Raw genomic sequence first — 21855 nt, forward strand, 5'->3', positions numbered from 1 at the left:
TAGAAAAAAGAATGAGCCCTTTTGTGAAGAAAGAATGGCACAGAATGCAGTGCAAAGTGTTTATTAACCTATTTAGATCTCTGCTTTACCAAATGTCCACGTTATTATTTAGAATCTATAATCTCCTAAGAGTTTCTTTGCCCCAGGAAAAAAAAAAATGTGACAGTGGGCCCTCTGTATCTGCAGGTTCTGTATTCACAAATCTATCCAACAGAAGATTGTAAATATTTTTAGACAGCAGTAAAAAAAAAAATTTAAAAAGACATAGCATAACAACTATTTACATTTATATTGCATTGGGTATTATAAATAATCTAAGATGAATTAAAGTATGTTGAAGAATGTGTGTAGGCTATATGCAAATACTACTGTATTTTATATAATAAACTTGATCATGCGGGGATTTTGGTATCCAAGGGTCAGGGGATTGGTTCTGGAACCAATCCTCAGTGATTAGGTACTATATATGTGTTCAAGGGCTGTTGAATAAAAGAAGAGGCTGTTTGTTTTTTCTAATACTTAAGTTACTAAATTGACACTCCTGTTGAAAATGGTGACTCATTTTGGAAAATTTCTTCTACTCTTACAGGAAACACATAAAGGAAAAAAAAAGAAAAAAAAAACTAATCAGTGTTGAACTGACCTAGAGTAAATTCTCATACTACTTAATAAATACTGCATATTGGCCAGTTGCAGTGGCTCATGCCTGTAATCTCAACACTTTGGGAGGCTGAGGCGGGCATATCATCTGAAGTCAGGAGTTCAATTACAGCCTGGCCAACATAGCAAAACCCTTTCTCTATGAAAAATACAAAAATTAGCCAGGCGTGGTGGTATGTGCCTGTAATCCCAGCTACTCAGGAGGCTGAGGCAGGAGAATTGCTTGAACCCAGGAGACGGAGGCTGCAGTGAGCCAAGATTGCACTACTGCGCACCAGCCTGGGGAACAGAGCAAGACGCCATCTCAAAAAACAAAAGTAAACAAAACAAAAATTAAATATTAACAGAGGAAAACTAGCACAGCAGACCAAATCCTAGAAAAGGAAGAGCTTGGCTTTGGGCTTTTGGGAACTATTACAGCAACACTGTTCAAAAAATGGGGAATTATTTAGCTGCCACTTGTTTCAATTAAAATATTTGTTTCTTCTATTACTGAGAACTATATCTCTTGCAAAGAGAATACATCATCAAAAAGTCTTTTTAAGTATGGAAGAGTAAAACTGTAACAAAAGAAACAATAAAAATAGATGTCCAAGGGATGATCTCAAAGTAGAATATATACACATTGAGCCACAGGATTTCTACTGTCAATAGGTGGTGAAATTTAAACACTGGCTATTCAAATGAGAAAGTTTTCATCAAAAAGTTTCCATCATCTGAGGTCAGGAGTTCAATTGCAGCCTGGCCAACATGGCAAAACCCCGTCTCTACTAAAAATACAAAATTATTGTATTAGGCTAAGAAATTAGGCTGAGTACTGGTTCCAAGGCCAAGTTTTCAGGTTTGGTTCAACAGGCGAATCATGCAAAATGTCACTTCTCTATTAAACTTTTAAACTCAATGTTTTTGTACAATGATTTGCCAGCCCCCCAAAAAATTCTTCTGAGTATCAATTGTCATAACATCTGAAACATTCTTATGCTTTAGTTTATATTGCAATTGTACACATGCTTTATTTCTACGAGAGTCCTAGACTATGAGCTTGGATTCATGGTTGTGTTCCAATAATGGCTAACAGAATGCTTTACATATAATTGAAGCCAATCATGTATTTGATGAATGAGTATGTGAATGCATGTAATTTAAATTCCTTACAGCTTCAAAACTTTATAAATGAGAAAAGAACTAATGGACTCAGATAGAAATTTCCAAATATTATATTCTAAAATGTTCTTTTAATGTGACTGCTGTTTTCAAAATGGGTTCTAATAAAAAGTCATTTGCAAATGTAAAAGTTTTTAAAATATGTGTCCATTTGAAACTTCAAAGACACATTTAGTATATATCTTGGCATAGCTGGTAAAGCTCTCAGCTTGGAACCAGGAAGTCTTTGGGGATTTTCCCACCAGAAGAGAAAACTAAGCAATTTGAAGTAAAGGAAGATTCTCTCTCCCAGTAATGAACATGGCAGGAGGAAAATAAGCTCAGAATTTCACAATCAAACCTATACATACATCGTGGAGTGGATAGGCAGATGAATAAGTGTTAGAGTTTAGCAGCCTTTCAATCCCAAACCTTTTCTTCCCATCTTCTATGCCGAAAGGACATCTTGAGAGAATATAGTACACCTACAAGGTAAGTACAAAAAGACATTATCACATTTCAGAACTTACGCTTTCCACATTCCTTTCAATCACAATTTAACAATGTCTACTTTGAATGTAGATACAGGCTCTAATTATAGAAGGAAGCTTCTCTTGGTTGTCTGGAATATGTAGAGTGTGGGATTATATGGAGTTTGCAGATATTTTAGCTTCTGAGTCTGAGAGCTCCCCATTCCTTTGATGGGGTGAAGAGGTGAACGGACCATAATTTATTGTTTCTCCTGTCCAAACCTCCTCTTTAGTTCTTTGTGCCAGAATTTCTACTATAATTAGGGCTTCAAGTAGGAGACTAATGTCACTACTAACAAGTCAATTGGGGGAATATGGAGTAGAATTGATATTTATCCAAACTGTCTTGAATATTTCTTCAATTAATTATTTTTACAAGGCCTTTTACCTGATATCTGAATTTATTAGCCAAGGTGATCCTATCTCTACAGCCATTTCGCAATGACTTGCATATTTCTATCAGTTTTATCCTGAATATAATTGGGCTTTGGTGTCCTCTGTTCTTGTATTTCTGTGAATTCAATCTCATCTGCTTTTTATCTTCCAGCAACTCTTCAAAATTTCTGTATTTCTAATTGCAAAATTTGTTTTTATTCAGCACTGTTTTATACATAGTCCCCAATCTTTCCTTTCTTTTACATTTTACCATTCAAAGACTCTTTGATTGGAATGGTTGTAGTTCTTGAATCATCATCATCTAAACTCATCATCCATGTTAAGAGCAGCTCAATATCCCATCTTGGTAAAGAAATCATAATTTATGCAAGGTAGTTTTAATTTTTATAAATAATGTCATAAATATGACCTGTGTTACATATTTTGAATTATTTCCTTAGGAAAGATTCACCAAAGTAAGAACTCTGACTTGGGATGTTAACAAAGTGGAAATATTTATACTACCAGGTATTAAGATGTATTATAAAGCTATGGTAATAAGTAAAGTATAGTATTGTAAAATTGAAAAAAAAAAACTGAATTTAGGCCTGAAAAGACATTATTTGAAAAAAATTATTGCAAAAGGTGGAGAGGGACTATTGCAATAGAAAGATTCAGAGATCTGCAAACATCTGAAAGGTCAGGCAGAAAAGTGATCTCATTCATAGGGAGAAGTAAGCAGCTGTCAGGGATGATCTTTCTTTATGCTAAGGAGGAGCTGCTACACATGACAATATTGGCTCAAGCTGAGGGTAGGTCAATGTTCAGGTTCTTATAGGGAGAAGAGAAGCTTAATTAAAGTTTGGTCAAGTCAAGGTCAACTTCTTATTCTGATGGATCAATGAGGATAAACAGTTCAGCTAACCATTTATAAAACGAAGAATGAGAATTTGGAGAAAGTGAAGTGTGTCTGGTCTTTGTCACCATAAACTGTTAGTAACAACAAAAGGGAGATACTGCAGGGGTAAGGATAGATGTAAAAGAAGTAGATTTTCCCTGGTGCCAAAAGGGAAAGTGATTTCCCCCACCTCCTTTTTCTCAGGGTACAAGGGAGTCTTCAAAAGACTCATGAAAAATGGATATGTGTGATTTTCAAATTTTATGCACAAAATTAAACTCATACTAACTTGTTATAACATGTCCGAACAGGATTTAGTCTGAGGGACTAAGAAGGACACATCAGTTTGAAAAGGGCCGCTGTCAGAGCATCATAAATTCTGCTAAAATTGAAGCAAGAACAAATATCAAATTTATGGTGAAGCTTGGGGGGAAGAATGGTGAACTCACTGATGCTTTACCAAAAGTTTATGAAGACAATCCCCCTAAAGAGATCAACAGTTTATAAATGAATAACTCATTTTAAGAAGGGATGAGATGATGTCAAAGATGAAGCCCACAGCAGCAGACCATTCACATCAATTTGCAAGGAAAAAATTCACCTTGTTCATGCCCTAATTGAAGAGGACCAAAGACGAACAGCACAAATAATAGGCCAACACCACAGATATCTCAACTGGTTCAGGTTTCACCATTCTGACTGGAAAATTATAGCTGAGCAAACTTTCCAATCAATGGGTGTGAAAATTGTTGTACTCAGTTCACCTGTAGACAAAAGCAGTTTTCAATGGAAATTTTAAATATGTAGGATCAAGATCCTTAAGAATTTCTTTTAAGAATTATGACAGGGATGAAACATGGCTTTGCCAGTGCTATCCTGAAGATAAAGCTGGAAGTGGTTCAGGGAAAGCAAAAGCAGACAAATCAAGAGCAAAGGCCATGGCAACAGTTTTTTGGGGGGATGCTCAAGGAATTTTGCTCGTTGACATTCTGGTGGGCGGAACAACAATAGCTTCTGCTTATTATGAGAGTGTTTTAAGAAAATAGTGCCAGGCACTGCTCAAAGCTTTTTATGTCTGAACTAATTTAATTATCTAGGTAACCTATGAAGTAGATATTATTCCTGTCTAAGCACAAACAGTGGCACAAAACCATGATTCTTTGTGAGAGAGGTTTTTAGTGGGAAACTTAAAGATCCTAGGACTTCAAATGCAGAGAAAACAATACTATTTAGAAGAAAGAAAATAGTTTTAAATGAAGGAAAAAAAGTTTTGAGGTTTCTCAAATTCTATCCATATATAAAGAAATTAAAACATTCTATTTCCATTTGGAATGATAAATATTTCCTTTACTATGCACTGACTGTATAAAACCAAACTCCAAGACTGTAAAACCATTTTACAAAGATCTTACAAAATCAAAGTCCTCTAGCTCTCAATTAATTGCTTTTTCCAATACTGTATAACATCCCTTCCTTTACTACATCCATACCATCAACCACTCATTTTTAAACAACAGTTTGAGAGTTAGGGAGGGTAATGGGTTTATGTGGTCTAATTACACTTTCAAACTTTTCAATATCACCAAATGCTTATATCCTATACAGAAACACCTTGCAGAAATGGTATGACATCTGCACATGTATAAAAGCACACACAAGCATATATCTCGTATTCAAAGGGATGTGCCCAAAGGTCTTCTCTACCTACAATTCTGTTTCTTGATGAGGATGGAAAGAAGGTTGCCTGATCTTCGATGAGGAAGAGCTCCTGCCGATGTCTGCTGAATTGAGCAGTAAAATATTCAGGATGGGGATACTTCACACTCGTTGGGAGTCTCACAGGCCCAAGCACATAGCTCATAGGAGTGTGCGTAGGTCGGGGAATATCACTCTCCTTAATAGGCATTTTGATTCCCAAGACTTCAGCATAGGTAACTAATACCTCCCAAGGGGCATGGATCTTGACAAAATAAGTTCTTCCATCTTCAGAGTCCTGCATAAAAAAAAAAAAAGCAAAATAGCAGAAAGCTTACTGATCAGTTTGTTATTGAGCTGATTAAATAAAATAAATAATATTTTATAAAATCTCAAACACATCAAAGTATTTTCAATTTTTTGAAATTTCCAGGCAAAACTTTGAGAAAACAAAATTCACAAAACATAGTTATAGTTACATAAACATGTGTATATGTATACATATAATGTGTGTATATATGTGAAAGACAGAAAGAGACATATAAAGACACACACAAACAGAGAAAGAATATTTTTAAAAATATATTTCATGGTCAATGTATACTCATATCTAAATCCACAATTACCTATGTGGTTCTGGGCAATTTCTTAAGTTTTTAGTAACTAGCTATAAGTTTAAAATTTTACTTAAGTTATATAAGGGATACATATAGACTGTAAAATGCACTCACTCTTCTTACCCAACTTCTTTGTTTAGCCTACACAAAGAGGAAGAACTTTAGGTAATAAAGGTTCATTGCATAGGAAAAATTACGGATTGTATGGTATAATAATTTATTAGTTCACTGAAAATGGGAGAACTGGAGAGTAATGCTTTAGTTTTTCTTTTCTTTTCTTTTCTGTTCTTTTTAAGACACAGCCTCACTCTGTTGACAAGGCTGGAGTGCAGCAGCACAACCATGAAACTCCTGGGCTCCAGCAATCCTTCTGCTTCAGCCTCTCAAGTAGATGGACAACAGGCACAATGCCCAGCTAATTTTTTATTTTTTATTTTTTGTAGAGACAGGATCTTGCTATGTTGCCCAGGCTGAAACTATTAGTAATTTCATAGATAGGGTGAGATATTAAATAGGACTTTAAAAACAAATTTGAAGGAAATTCTAAAAAAACAGTAAAAATGAATTTAAAAAGAAAATATGGTATATTCATGAACAGAAAGAATGTCTTGGCTTAAACAGCAGGTTATGCTGCAAGACAGCCTGGTTAATTATTTAGGGGACCAGATTATAGCCAGACTTCAAAATGAAACTGTTATGAGAAAAAGTCCACATCTTCTTTTTCTTTGTATCCTGAATGCAAACTGTGTCCATTTATTACTGCATATTCACAGTACTCATCTACTTACCTGTAAGACTACAGGCCCTATCATCCCAGTGCACATATCTGTAGCCAAAAGAGCTAATGTATTGCCCCCAAACACAGAGTCTATCCAGTCAAAGGCCAGAATAGGAGAAAACAACACTTAAAGAGTCTGGTATAAATTATCAACTACATTTACCCTTTTATCTTCTATTTCCAACTCAAGACCTGTTTTTCTGAGATTTTTTTCAAACTCTTTTCTTCTTTCCTATGACAAAAAAAAAAAAAAATCAACAGAATTATGCAGAACACTTTTGTTTTATTTGCTCAGTATTGACAGATTCAATACACAATGGTTGTGACTTTGGATGGCTCTCTGCCTCTGCCATGGTTGTATATAAAAGTGCTCCATCTGAATGTCAGGTACTGCTTTTCTCTTGTGCTATAATTCGCAACAACTACAAAAATGCAGTATATCTAGGAATAATCACCAGGAAATACGCAGAGCCTCTATCTGTAGAAATGCACAAAACTTTACTGAGTAACGTAAATTTAAAAAACTTTATAAACAGAGAGACATGCTCCAAGTTGAAAAGACTCACTATTACAAAGGTCAATACTCTTCAAATAAACTATATATTTATTGGAATTTTAAGCCAATATGTCATCAAGACTTTTTAATCCGGAAGGACAAAATGGCTTCACTTAGCAAAAAGTAAACTTAAATTTAACTATAGGTCATTACTGAAAATAACCACTTGGGTGCTTAGTTTTTCATTTGTTTGTTTGTTTGTTTGTTTTGCAGTGACAGGATCTTGCTCAGGCTGGAGTACAGTGTTATGATCACAGCCCATTATAGCATCAAACTCCTGGGCTCAAGTGATCCTCCCCAGCCTCCTGAGTAGCTGGGACTACAAGCAGGTATCTCCACACTTGGATACTTTTTTAAAAAAATTTTTATAGAGACTGGGTCATTATCTGCCCAGGCTGGCCTTGAACTCCTGGCCTCAACTGATCCTCCCGCCTTAGCCTGCCAAAGCACTGGGATTACAGGTGTGAACCACCCACCCAGCCTTTATTAAAGCAATGTATTGATGACAAAAAAAGTATTTTTATATTTTTAAGACATTTTTATTGAGTTAAAATATACATATGTAACTTATCATCTTTACCATTTTTAAGTGTACAGTTCAGTAGTAATAAATACACTTACTGTTTTTCTCCCTTTATCTCCCTCCTTCCCCTTCCCTTTCCTGGCTTCTGGTAGCCACCAATCTACTCTATCTTGAGATGCACATTTTTACCTCCCACACATGAGTGAGAACATATTACATCTGTCTTTCTGTGCTTGGTTTATTTCACTTAACATAATGGCTTCCAGTTCCATTGATGGCTGCAAATGATAATATTTCATTTTTTTAATGGCTGAAAAATATTCCATTATATGTATTTGCCACGTTTTCTTTATCTAGTCATCCAATAATGGGCACTTTTCCTTTGCTGTGCAGAAGGTTTTTGGCTTGATATAATCCCAGTGATCTATTTTTCCTTTAATTGCCTGGTCTTAACCAAAGAAGTATGTCTAGATCAACATCCTGGAGCATTTCCCCAGTGTTTTCTTCTAGTAGTTTCAAAGTTTCAGTTCTTACAGTCAAAGCTTTAATCCACTTTGATTTGATCTTTTGTATGGTAAGAACTATGCGTCTGGTATCATTCTTCCACATATAATTATCCAGTTTTATCAGCATCATCTATTGAAAAGCTTACCTTTTCTCCATTGTATGCATTTGGCCCCCTTTTCAAAGATGAGCTTGTTTTAAATGCATAGATTTAAATCTGGATTCTCTATTCTATTTCATTAGTCTGTGTGTCTGCTGTTATGCCAGTACCTTATTGAAGGTATGAGATGCAGGATAGTCATTTAGTTATGCACAGTTGGAAGAGAAATGTGGACTGGAAAAGTAAATTCAGGGATTGTATGATTAATGTATATAAAATCATAAAATATATTATTTTAAAACAGTAAGACAGAATCATCAAATACATCAGTGTAAGTTAAGGAAAGGTGAGGATTAAGGACTGTGCCCTGAGGCACTTCAATAATAAGAGATTTAGGAGAAGCAAAGACTGAGAAGGAGCAGCTAGTGAAATAAGAAAAAAACTAAGATAATGTGGAGTCCTGGAAGCCACATGAAGAACATACACAATAGAAAAGGGAAGGATAAACTGTGTCAAATATTGCTAATAGGTCAAGTAAGATGAGGGCTGAGGCTTGACCACTGGATTTTATACAAGGAGATGGGCAGAGTGGCTGGGATGAAGGCTTGAAAAGAATGAGTTTAATATATAATTGAGCAGGAAAAAAATACAGAAATAGTAGCTAATAGGAAAACTGGGACAAAAAGAGGGTTTTTATTCGTAACTTTTTAATATAGAAAAATTAACGCCTATTTGTTCATTGAAGAAAATGGCCTAGTAAAGAATATCAAATATAATTTAGGAGAAAGAGGAACTAACTTTAGGAGCAATATCCCAAAATAGGTATACAGAAATGAGTTAACAAAGCAGGCATTAAACTCCTATCCTTAGAAAGGCCTGCCTGCAACTTTCAAAAGGTTGGTCCTAGTGTCTGGGACTTGCTTTTCTGAAGAGTTCCCTCCACTCCCAGAACTGATAAGAGTGACTCATTTTGCCTATACTGTTTTTCCAAATAGTGTTATTTATGCTGAATATCTGCTTTCCTTCTGGGAGTATGAAATTTTGGTATGTGCTAGGCTGAAGGCAACAAGGTAACCAGCCCCTAATAAAAACCTAGTACACTTTAATGGGCTTGCCCAATAGATATTTCACATGTGTTTTCATACATTGTTGCTGGAAAAAGTAAGTGTATATCCTGTGATTCTACTGAGAGAAGAATCCTTACAAGCTTGCTCCTGGTTTCCTCCAGACTTTCTCCCATGAGCTTTTTCCCTTGCTGGTTTTGCTTCTTATCATTTCACTGTAATAAAATGTCTCCATAAGCATGACTATAAACTGAGTCCTGTGATTCTTTGTAATGAACCCCTAAACCTGAGGGTTGTCTTTGGCACTCCTGAATAGTAGGCAAGAAGAAAAAGAACGCAGGGCACACGTGGAGGAGTTGCCTTTAGGTAGAAGGATACATAGTTTGTCTATGGTAACAGAGAGTAAGATAGCTTACACAAGCAAAAATCCTGGTGGATGGACAGATGTGGTGGTAGAAATTTATAGGTTTTCTCTTCTTGCTTCAGTTTTCTCAATGAAGCAGAAAAATGTGATCAGCTAAGCTTGAAGATAGGAGGAGGTATTGGAGGTGTGAGGAAAGAAAAAAACATTATAAAACAGTCATCTAAGAAAGTGGGAGACAATAGAATATGGAAGGAAAGTATGATTGCCACAAAGCATAAGGACCCAGTTAAGGTCCATGGGCACGAATGTAAGGTAAAGTCAGTCAGTAAATTGTAAGTTTTCCTTTCTGCATGTGTGCTGGCATGTAGTAGGTGGGGCTGGGTTTAACTAAAGTTGTTGCTTTGTCAAGCACAACTAGGAGAGGGGAAAGGGACTTGATGAGATATGTAACACAGTAATTGCAATTGTTGACCACGAGACATAAACTGAATAAAGAGTGAGAGGGGAATAAGAGCAGCAAAGATCAGTAAGATGATTGCCTCTTACCTGGTCCTGGTGAGGTGGAAGGAGGAAGAATGTGGATCAGAAAGATGTGAGGTGTAATCAGACAGTTGTACACATAGAATGAAATTATAAATAGTTGCAGTTATTAGTAATGACAAGTTCTAGGTGAGTGAATGGCTGAGTAGAAGCTAAGATCATTGGAAAAGGGAGTTCAAGGAACAGAGAGGCCAGAGTGTCAAAATAATCATCTAAGTATGAATTGATACTATCAATGATTTAAAAAGATTGCTGGAAAGACTGACAGTGATCCAGGAGCTAAAATTGTTGAGGAATAGAAGATGCAGAGACAGATAAATGACAAAAACAACGCAGGATAATAATAAATCTGATGAGATTTAAAGCTCAGGAATTTCAGGGACAAGTGAAGGAGAACACAGCAACAAGATACAAGGAGGGCAAGCAGCATTTACCCCATCTCTAGGGAAATGCTGTGTAAAGTAAAATAATCATCATTTGAGAGGACTGCTACAGGAACGTTCAGAGAAGAGAAGAAAATGATGACGGTTCATGAATTTCAGAGGCCTGGTAGAAGGCTTTCTAGGCAGTGGGTGGAAAAAAGGGACAGATCTGTATGTGTACAGAGACTTGTGGGAATAATATCTTTATTTTTAATTTTTATTTTATATGAAATTTATTTTGTAAGTATATAAGTAAATGTGTGTATAAAAATGGATTGATTTATGATTTCAAATACTGAGTATTTATTGAGCATCCATTATAATCCAACCACTGTTCTAGGATTTGGGTACATAGCAATAAACAAGACAAAGTACTTGGCCCCATAAACTTAATTTATAGTGTTGGAGACAGCAAGCAAGTAAAAACATGAACAAATAAGCTCATAAAGTGATGTGTAATACAAATAAGACAAAATCAGGAATAGAGCACAATATAAAGGCTATACCTGGAGGAATAGATTAGTCATATATTTCCAAAATGAAAACATCATACAAAAGGTAATTATTATATTCAGACACATACCTCAAATTTTGGATGTTACATTTAATACTAAAGTGAGCTATAAAAAGAATCAGATACTTGGAAGAAGAAGAAAAAGAAGTTAGTACACAAAATATCCAAAAAATAACATTGACTTTACGTGTCTATTCTTGGGCTGCCTACTTTACAGTTATCTCGCTCAGTTTAAGGTTTCAGTAACACTTAAGGGCCTTTCACTTTTACAACATAATTCAATGCAGATATCCATGTGAAACTATAAAATGTGCTTCTTTTTATTATTCCCATTTCTTTTATAATGCACTTACCGCCTTTAACTCTGCGTCTTTCTTTATGTCATCAGCATAGGAAAGCACAAAATCAATTTGCCTAATCCCATCTCGGAAGAAGATAGAATCTTTGCTTTGCTGATTTTTTTGAAACTGCAGGAGACATAAATGACACAATTGTAAATTATAGTTTTATTCTGAAATGGCAAAAGCACAAAAGGAATTATTTATAATTTGGTCACCAGCTACTTTTTTTTCAGTCTTGAAATGACAAGTCAAGACAAATAACCAGAGTTTTTAGCAACAGATTATGCTTTGTTTTATAAAGTGAAATTCCATATAAAAGATTAAGCAATAATGACTCAGGAGGAAGATAAGCATGTTAACTACATGGACATACAACAAAAATGCTGCAAACATACCAAAATATGAAATGGATATATATATATATGTATACATATATATACACACACACATAGATCCCAAAATGCACAGAGACTGACCTGTTATCTTTATTAAACAACATCTCACTTAGTCCACTAAATAATTCATGGCTACACACAAATTTGGGGGTACAATTAATTACAAACCAATTAATGGAGTCTCACTATAAGAAAACAAGTGTATGATTAATGTTTATTCTATGTTTTTATAAAATTGTGACTTCCTAATTCAACTTTGTAAGGATTAAAATAAAATCAAGGTGCAGTTAAATATTAGAAAGCAGGTAGCTTATTAGCTGGCATCACAAGTTAGGTTTCATGCAACTCGTCCTTCAACATCAATTTCCCAGGTGAGCAAAAATCAATTCTTTGTTTAAATTTGCAAGAATTATCTCAGTATAATAATTACACTTACAAGTCCAACTTTCACATGTTGTGTAGTTAGTTCGTTAGTTCCTTCACTTTAAAAACAGCAAAAATACGAGAGCGCTTCAGAAGAAAGAGATTTCATGTTTGACTGATTTGGTTTTCTTTTAAAGTTTATATCTAATATTTAATATTCATAATAGCCTACATGTATTATTACACTTAGAATTATGCAAATAGATAATACAGTGGCTGTCAATGAGATAATTTTCCAATTGCTTTAGCTCACCTGCGAATGAGTAACTATATGATTTTAATTTTGACAACCAGTGTTTCTATTAATTTATGAGTTTCTTTTATTGTGTACCCTATGGGATTATTTTACCCAAGTCAGGTGAGATAGGCCTCCCAGAAAAGGGAATGGATGAGGATCAGTTATATGCGAATAAGCCATAAGTCTCATGTTTGATCTGTGGTCTATAAACAAAGTAAGAGCATTTACATAGCTAATGAAAAGCTGATGTGTCTCAGAAAAAAACTAGCTCCCAATGAACAGGAAGAAATGAGTGGAAAAGGGAACAAAGAAATTAAAAAAAAAAAAATCTAGGGAATCTAGAGATTAAGTGCCAAGATACAGTAATTCAAATGTTATGTCTGAGTTCTCTTCACCTCAGCCAAAGAATGCATAATCATCTCCTATTTCCTAAAAGAAAGTAAAAGAATCTGAGAAAAATCAAACTGCTATCACACTATACTTTGCTTATAAATCACTAAAAATTGAAAAGAAAGAAAAAACAAAACCAAACAAATCATTGGCACTCTTGTAAATCATCACAGCGTTAGCATCTAAGAAATCCACCAAAATTCTTGGAAGGCAACTGAGGCAGAAATAATATACTACTTAGACTAAATAAAATCAAAGCTCAAAAATTAGAAGAAAAAAATAGTACTCTTGCTCTAAGTCTGTGACAGTCATATTTTGTATGATAGGGTTTTTTTGTTGTTTTTGTTTTGTTTTATTTTCAAAAACTAATATATTTACAGGTACTTATATTGTTTACACAAGCTAAATCTGGGTACACTAAGAGCAGTTCTCGTGACAGAACATGTGCACACAGGAATTAACAAAACTCATATTCAGAGTATTTGACAACTATAAAATAGACAAAGTAGCTAAGAGAATAGTAACTCCAATGATTTTCCTGAGTGCTCAGTCAAAAACAGGTATACATACTGTCGTCCTGAAGGCCAAATTTCTATCATTCTATCACACCCTGACGATATACTATAAATCTGTTTAAAATATGGGAAAAAATCACTGGGAGCCTTGTAAGTCACCATGAGGGACGTGTCTCAGGACTACTAATAAAAATCAGTTAAGGCTGAGGCAGAAAAATCTGATGATTCTGTCACATATAACTGAATGTTACTAAAACACATCATGCTTTTGTTTTGCTCAAAACATGATATAAATACATTTTGCAGTATGTGTGGGCATTTGTGTTTATATTTGGTTTGTCCTTAGAAATGCCTATTTGTAATTATGTAAACATCTGAGTGGCTTCTCTGTAAAGGATGTAGTTATCCTGTGGTTCAAAAACCTGAATTACCGGCTGGGTGGGTGGTTGATGCCTGTAATCCCAGCACTTTGAGAGGCCAAGGCGAGATGATTGTTTGAGCTCAGGAGTTCGAGACTAGCCTGGACAACACAGTGAAACCACTCATCACTCCTAAAAATGCAAAAATTAGCTGAGCATGGTGGCATGCCCTTGTGGTCCCAGTTACTCAGGAGGCTGAGGTGGGAGGATTACCTGAGCCCAGGAGGTCGAGGCTGCAGTGAGCCGTAATCGCACCACTGCACTCCAGCCTGGGCGACAGAGTGAGACTATCTGAAAACAAAATAAAATAAAACCCTGCATTGCTGATGAGAGTTCATAAACCTCTGAAACTATGAATTGTATGTGTGTGTGTGTGTGCGCATGCACGTGTATATGTTTATTACATTTTAGGAAGAGGATCTATAGATTTAATCTAATCCAAAACAAATTAAGAATCACTATTCTTAAACTTCAGTTGCCTGGGGACTAGGAATCAGTGACAATGTTCCCCTAAATCAAAGTATTCTATTAGAAGAAAAATAACTAAGGCTACCACTGCAGCCATTCAGAGCATAAGCAGCATCATTCAGCACTGGTTTTACCATAAGCCGCCGCCTCAGGAACAAATTGAATCGCTTTGCAGGCTGTGAAGCAACCAACAAAGAATTAGCAATTCCTGCCCAGAATTACAGTAAAGATTCCAAAAACAGACACAGACAAACTAACCCTCAATATGATCATTTTATAAATGTATGTGTGTGTGTTTGTGTGCATGATACTTCAAACTGGAGGACAGAAATTAGCAAGGAAAAAGGAAGAAAAAATGGGAAGAAAGCAATTAACATGTAAAGAAAATAAGGAGACTTCAAAGTAAATTTTCCTAAATTATTTAAACAGTGACTAAAAATAACAAATATTTGTGGATTTATATTTTATTATATTTATTTCAACTTCTTTTTTAAGTTCAGGGGTACATGTGCAAGATGTGTAGATTTGTTACATAAGGAAATATGTGTCATGGGGGTTGGTTTTACAGATTATTTCATCACCCAGGTATTAAGTATAGTACCCAGTAGTTATTTTTCCTGCTTCTCTCCCGCCTCCCATCCTCCACCCTCCGAAAGACCCCAGTGTGTTGCTTCCTTCTATGTGTCTGTGTGGGCTCATCATTTAGCTCCCACTTATCAGTAAGAGAACATGCAGTATTTGGTTTTCTGTTTTTCTGTTAGTTTGCTAAGGATAATGGCCTCCAGTTTCATCCACGTCCCTGCAAAGAACATAATTAAGGAAGAGAAAAATAACAATAATAAAGGAAAACATGAAAATAATAAAAATATAGAGTAAAATAGATATTTTGTTAAGTATGCCTGTATATATACCAGGAAAAGAAAGTAAAATTACTACATTATACTGACATGATGTGTAGTATAGAAAGTTTACCCAGGGATTTTTTTTTTTTTTTTTTATTTCATGAGCATGCAATATACTAGATTACATAAAAAGCCATTCAGTTATTCAAATGCTGAGTTGTCTCCAATATTCAATTACATGGTCATTATTTAAAATACAAGGTCAGTTACCTAAAAATATCTGGGATACTCAACTATATTTGAAAGAAAACAAAACCTATAGCATAAATGAGCAAGAATTGAGTGTATTTTATACTGTAATGAACAGATAAATAATCCAATACAATTTCTTAACCTAGTCTCTTCCTGGAATAGGCTGAAGAAGTCTAAGCAACTGGTGAAACTACTGGAGTGAAAATTTCTGCCCTGTAAACTAATGCCTTCCATATGTAGATAGAGGAGTTAATATTGCTGTTATTTAAAAATACAAAAGATACAAGACAGTTGGTCATTGCATAAAATATATTTTAAACTATATTATTTTGACGGCCTGAAATTTTTCACTTCAGTATTTTTATTTTCTTGGCATCTTTCATGAGATTCACAGGTTATTATTTTTCTCAGATGTTTTCCCTAAACTCATTAAAGAATTGTTAAGACAAATGAAAGAGTCCCACACTAAAGGACCACGCTGGGCCATATTATGACTTCCATGGATCATAGACCTACACATAAAAACTAAAACTATAAAACTGAAGAAAATCTTAGAAAATCTCCCCCACTTTGGTGTAGGCAAATATTTCTTAAATAGAACACAAAAAGCATGGATGATAGAAGATAAAATATGAGAAATTGAACTTCTATACTTCTAAACGTGCTTTTCTAAGAACACTGCATGTAAGCGAAAAGGCAAGCAACAAATTGGAAGAAAATGTTCACAATAAGTAAGGTTGACAATGGTCTTGCATCCAGAATACATAAACAACTCTTACAAGTCAATACAAATATAATCAACTCAATTTTTTTTAAATGCAGAAAAGATTTGAATGGTTCACAAAAGATCTATGAATGTCCAATATGCCCATGAAAAGATGGGCAACATCATTATTTATAAAAGAAATGAGAATTGAAATCACAAGATATTATTACTCATCCACTAGAATTACTGAAATTAAAAAGCTATCAGTATCAATATCAAATGCTGGTGAAGATGTACAGCAAATAGAACTCTTATACATTGCTGGTAGGAATAAAAAATGGTACAACCACTTTTAAAAATAGTGTGACAGTTTTACATAAAGTTACACCTATATTTTCCACATGACCCAGAAATTCTACTCCTAGGAAATTACCCAAGATTAATGAAAACATACATCTCTAAAAACACTTCTTACATGAATGTTCATAACAGCCTTATTCATAATGGTCTTCAAACTGAAAACTATCCAAATATCCATCAATGGATGAGTAGACAAATAAATTTCAGTATATCCGTACAATGAAATATAACTGAGCAATAAAATAAAATAAACAATAATATCTCTCTAGTACAGACATATTCAAAAAGAATCAATTTACTAGTAATATTGGAGTTTTGGATGAGTCTTAGAAGCATTATGATGAGCAAAAGCAGCTAGAAGCCAGATACAAACTAGTGCATACTGTAAAATCCCATTTATATATTATATTAGGAAGAAAAAAAATCAGCAGTTGCCTAGAATAGGGTAGAAGGAAAACTGCTAAGGGGAACTTTTTGAGGTAAAGGAAATCTTCTACATAAATTTTGTTAAAACTCATCAAACTACACACTTTAAAAGGGTGCATTTTATTGTGTCTAATGTAGAACCAATGAAGATAAAATCTTTTTTTTTTTTTTAATTTCGGACTTGAGCAATGAAAAGAATATATTGCGTATTGTTGCTGAGATGCAAAAGACTTCAGACAAACAGGCTTTTTGGTAGGGGAAGATCAAGAATTACATTTTGGACATATTAATCTTGAGATATCTTTCAGACATCCACATGCGTATAATAAGAAAGCATTTGGATATTTAAAACTGAAGTTGAGGAGAAATGAATACACTTGAAACTTAAATTTGAAAATTGAGATGGCATATCAATTGTATTTAAAGCCATGAAACTGGATTAAATCACTAGGAGACTGAACTAATGACTGTATCATAAGGTGATAATATCTAAATATATTCACATATCAATTATAAATACTGTGCTAATATTCATACTAATTGCTTCTTGTCATTTTACTCAAAGGCCCCTTCTGATTGGTTTGTGCCTATGCCATATCAGTTATTAAATATCTGGAATATCATCCTTGAGGTTAACAAGGCCCATACTCCTTCAAAATCTGTTAATTGCATATCTGTCATTATTTAAGCAACATTTAGTGTATCTTTTCAATTCCCATTCTTTGCTTACTAAACTCTGAATACTTACCTAACTATTCTGTCCAGTCCCGTATAATAGTCACTTTAAGATAGGTTATCTTAAGCATAATAGTTTCCATCTTTCTATATTTCATTCAGTGGCTTTAGTGACCTTTCTATACTCACAATCTGTGTAACTATTTAGGTACTCATCCACTTTTCACTATTTTATTTCAAATAGAATTTTAAATTACATTAATTATTCTATATTTATAAAATAATTGATAACTGAGTTTCTGTCATAATAATCACAGTAGAAATAGCAAGACTCTATTTTTTTACCCAAAAACATATCCAGTGATATTCCATTGGTTTATCCCAGCACATTCGCTCTCTACTCCTCTCCACCCTGCTTTTGTCCTGTGCAGGTAACCAAAGACCTCTCTTGACCTCTGGCTTCTCACGAATGATTGGAAAGAATAGATAGTGTTTTCCTTCCTAAGGTTGAATTCAGGAAGGCTGTGTCCCCTCACTAAAGGTCATTGTGCCCCCTGATAATGTCTTTGGTATATGACTTTTTCCTTTTGGGTTCCAATAAGTGCTCCTTACCCTATTCCCTTCAGTTCTATGGATTTTAATAAATTCAAGATTACTAGACCTATATATACAGAGATTCCCTTACACCCCATTTTTGTAAAAGTCTTTATGAAGTCCTTCTTAAATTATCCTACACTGAGTAGGCCTAACAGGACCCTGATTTATACAGAGTTTTCTTTTGTGATAGTTCTATGATAGAAAAGAAAATAAAAACATTCCTTGGGCACACAGTTGATTGTAGGACTAAGGCAGGAAATGTACCAGATGAGCTTGGAGCATCTTGTCAGAAAGTAGGAAAATACTCAAAACAAAACTAAATACAACAATAGGGGTCTGCCAAGGGAATACAGGAGTCAACTGAAAAGCTCCTGGCCAAGTGATATGGCTTATGTCTTGTAATTCCAACCACTCAGAAAGCTGAGATGGGAGGACTGCTTGAGCCCAGAAATTTGAGAGCAGCATGACCAACACAGTGAGATCCAATTTTCAAAATAATAATAATAATAATAATAGCAACAACTAGCTGGGTGTGGTGGTGTACTCCTGTAATCTCAGGGAGGCCAAGGTGAGAGGATTACTTGAGCCCAGGAGTCTAAGGCCGCAGTGAGCTATGATCATGCCACTGGACTCCAGCCTGGGCAGCAGAGCAAGACATTGTCACAAAAAAAAAAAAAAAAAAAAAAAAAAAAAACTTCCAATAGACAAAGCTAGAACAATTTGAGCAAGAAAATAAAGTAGTATTTGGTTTATAACTGGTTTATAACATAAAGCATAAAATAAATATCCAGAAGTACATACTGACAAAAAGAAAGGAAGAAAGATCTCCCACACACAAAAAACAATTCCAAATAATGGATTCACCTATAAGGAGGGAGAGCATAATCCCAATCCTTTTGTGTAGGCTGCAAATAGTGACTTTCATCCGAAGAATGCAGTATGGAAAGGGAGAAAAAAACAAAAGAGTAACTTTACAGTGAAGAAATCTGTTAAACGTTACTTCAAGTCAGGTAACCAAGGTTAAAACATTAAGGGTGATTAAGTCATGTTGATAGAATATACCCTTGATATGACATGAAGAGAATGACACTTCTATTATCTTCCTCCAAAAACACATAATCCAAGTCTAATCATAAAAAAAAAAAAAAAAAAAAATCAGGAAAGTCCCAATTGAAGGACATTCTACAAAATACCTGACCAGTACTCCTCAAAGCTGTGAAGGATATAAAAATCAAAAGTACATGAAACTGTCACAACCAAGAGGAGCCTGAGGAGACATGACTACTAAATGCAATGCTGCATCCTCAATGAGATATTGGAATAGGAAAAGGATCTTAGGGGAAAACTAAGGAAATCTGGATAAAGCATGAACTTTATTTGATAATAATGCACCAATATAGGTTTATTGTTACAAATGTACCATACTAATAGTAAGATTCTAATAATAGGAGAAAATGAGTGTGGGGTACAAGAAACTCTGTTTAGATTTTCTTTATAATAAAATCTAAAACGATATTAAAATAAAGTATATTTTTAAAAAGAAGCCTACGGTTAAACAAATTACTATTTAATCAAAGACAATGTCAACATTAGTGAATCAAATACCACATATCATTTTAAAGTCATTTAGAATTTAAAAATTAAATTATATGTATTTAACATATTTGGGGAAAGTATCTGCAACTTCTGTCACAGGCAAGAAGATAACAATAAATATGTAAAGAGCTCCAAAAAAATCAAGAGTAAAAAGAAAACTCTGACAGCAAATGGACAAGATATATGAACAGAGTGATCTAGCAAAATAAATTTAAACGACCACTCAATGCAGAAAAAGATGAACATCTCACATATGTTGTGAGAAATGCAATTTTAAATGATACTAAGAACTGTGCTAAGTGAAATAGCTCCCAATAGCCATTATCTATCTCACTACCATGAGACAGGCAAGAATCTAGAAGTGTAACAACACACTGCTGATAGAGTTGTGGGAAACAGGCACTCTCATAGGTTTGTTACAAACACAAAAGGCAAGGGAATTTGGCAACATATATGAAAATTACAAATTACATATACCTTTATTCTCTGATAAATGAATTCCATGTAGAAAAATAAAATGACCAAAATATTATAAGACTAATTCCCAAGAGTATTCATTTTAGCAACATTTGTAATAGCATTGGAAAAATAAACCAAATAAAAACAGTAACTATTATATAAAAGGACTGAGAGGACAAAGAAGAAAGATTTCTCTGAAAATACTTTGTTTCATATTTTTAACCTAAGATAGATTTACCTTCAAGCTAATAAAGTCTAATCTTTAGGGCATCTTACTTGCATCTGCCCCTTCCAAGGGTTTAGGAAGGACTCTAGCAATGTGTTCTCATGGTAAAATATTTTTGTAAATGTTTTAAAGTAAAATATTTTTCCATATGTTTCTTAAAGAGTGATATCTAAATTGTATAAGCTTTAGGCTCATCTAAATGTTATTTGATCTGTAGATTTCAACTTTGGAATCATGTAAAAATGCTTTATGTAGTAAAAAAAAAAAAAAAGTAAAAATAAATGTAAAAAGAAAACAAACCAACATTTCAATTGTTTTAATTTGATCAATATCACAATCCTCATTCCAGAATACTAAAGATTAGTACCCTAGTGAAAAGCAAACTATCATCCTTGCTAAAATTATCAGTGTAAGAATATAACTCTATTTCCCCATCTTCCCAAATGGAATTTTTTACTTACTAGGCAACTAATGAAAATGTTCGGGTCTCTTTACCAGCCTTTTAATTGACATTTAAGTTTGATTTTTAAATCAATTGTAATTTTTCATGATTATCTGCAGGCATGTACTTAGAGACAAGAAGAGTGATGCAATGGAGAAAGAATACTGAACTAAGCCTCAGAAACTTGAGCGCTAGTCAAGCATCAGCCTCTTAAACATATTGATAACATTGGTCAAGTCATTACACCTCTTAGACCCTTCATTTTCTCATAGAAAAAATAAAATCCAAGCAAAGTGTTATACTTAGTGTGTCATTATTATCGATATGTCTGATGTGTTTCCCCCCTCACAGAAACTGATTTTTTTTTCCTAAAGTAATACATTCTCAAATACCACGTATGAAAGCATGTCAAATAACTGAACTGGAAAAGAGCATCACCATTGCAGACTACAAAAAATGCCCCATCTGTGTCCATGCAAGAAAGGATAGTACTGGTCGTTGCTTACCATTGTTTCTTCATTGATGAGAAAGCTGGTCTCTCTGCTGCTCAGGCTCTGCTAACAGTACCAGGGAAGATATAATGCTATTATTAATAGTGCAGGTGGAGCAAAGGGAACTTTTATGTTTCAGTAACAAAAACTCTGTAATCTCTATGCAGAAACACTTAATCTGGAACCATGTTAAATCATATGCAAAACTGTAGGCATACATATATATATATGTATACATATGCATGTGTGTTCATGTATGTGTGCTATGTATCTGTAAATGTGTCTATGGGGCAGGGTGTGTTTGTCTGTGC

At 34.4% G+C, this 21855-nt stretch overlaps 1 protein-coding gene across 5 annotated transcripts in view; it reads right to left on the bottom strand.

Annotated features, from left to right (window-relative positions):
* Positions 1–21855, bottom strand: part of ANO5 (anoctamin 5) — a 105926-nt gene that overhangs the window by 58515 nt on the left and 25556 nt on the right. For 2 of the 5 annotated variants that reach the window (XM_033205850.1, XM_033205849.1), the window contains exons 3-8: positions 21560–21610; positions 14607–14648; positions 11637–11750; positions 6860–6928; positions 5315–5599; positions 2175–2288 (exon numbers count right to left, since the gene is read on the bottom strand). In XM_033205850.1, the coding sequence (XP_033061741.1) occupies positions 2175–2288; positions 5315–5599; positions 6860–6928; positions 11637–11750; positions 14607–14648; positions 21560–21610 (675 nt within the window). The remainder of the gene's footprint in view (positions 1–2174; positions 2289–5314; positions 5600–6859; positions 6929–11636; positions 11751–14606; positions 14649–21559; positions 21611–21855) is intronic. The other 3 variants (XM_033205853.1, XM_033205855.1, XM_033205854.1) reach the window with 3 other exon arrangements.

Source organism: Trachypithecus francoisi, unplaced genomic scaffold (assembly GCF_009764315.1).
Source record: "Trachypithecus francoisi isolate TF-2019V2 unplaced genomic scaffold, Tfra_2.0 Lachesis_group8, whole genome shotgun sequence".
Taxonomy (NCBI): Eukaryota; Metazoa; Chordata; class Mammalia; order Primates; family Cercopithecidae; genus Trachypithecus; species Trachypithecus francoisi.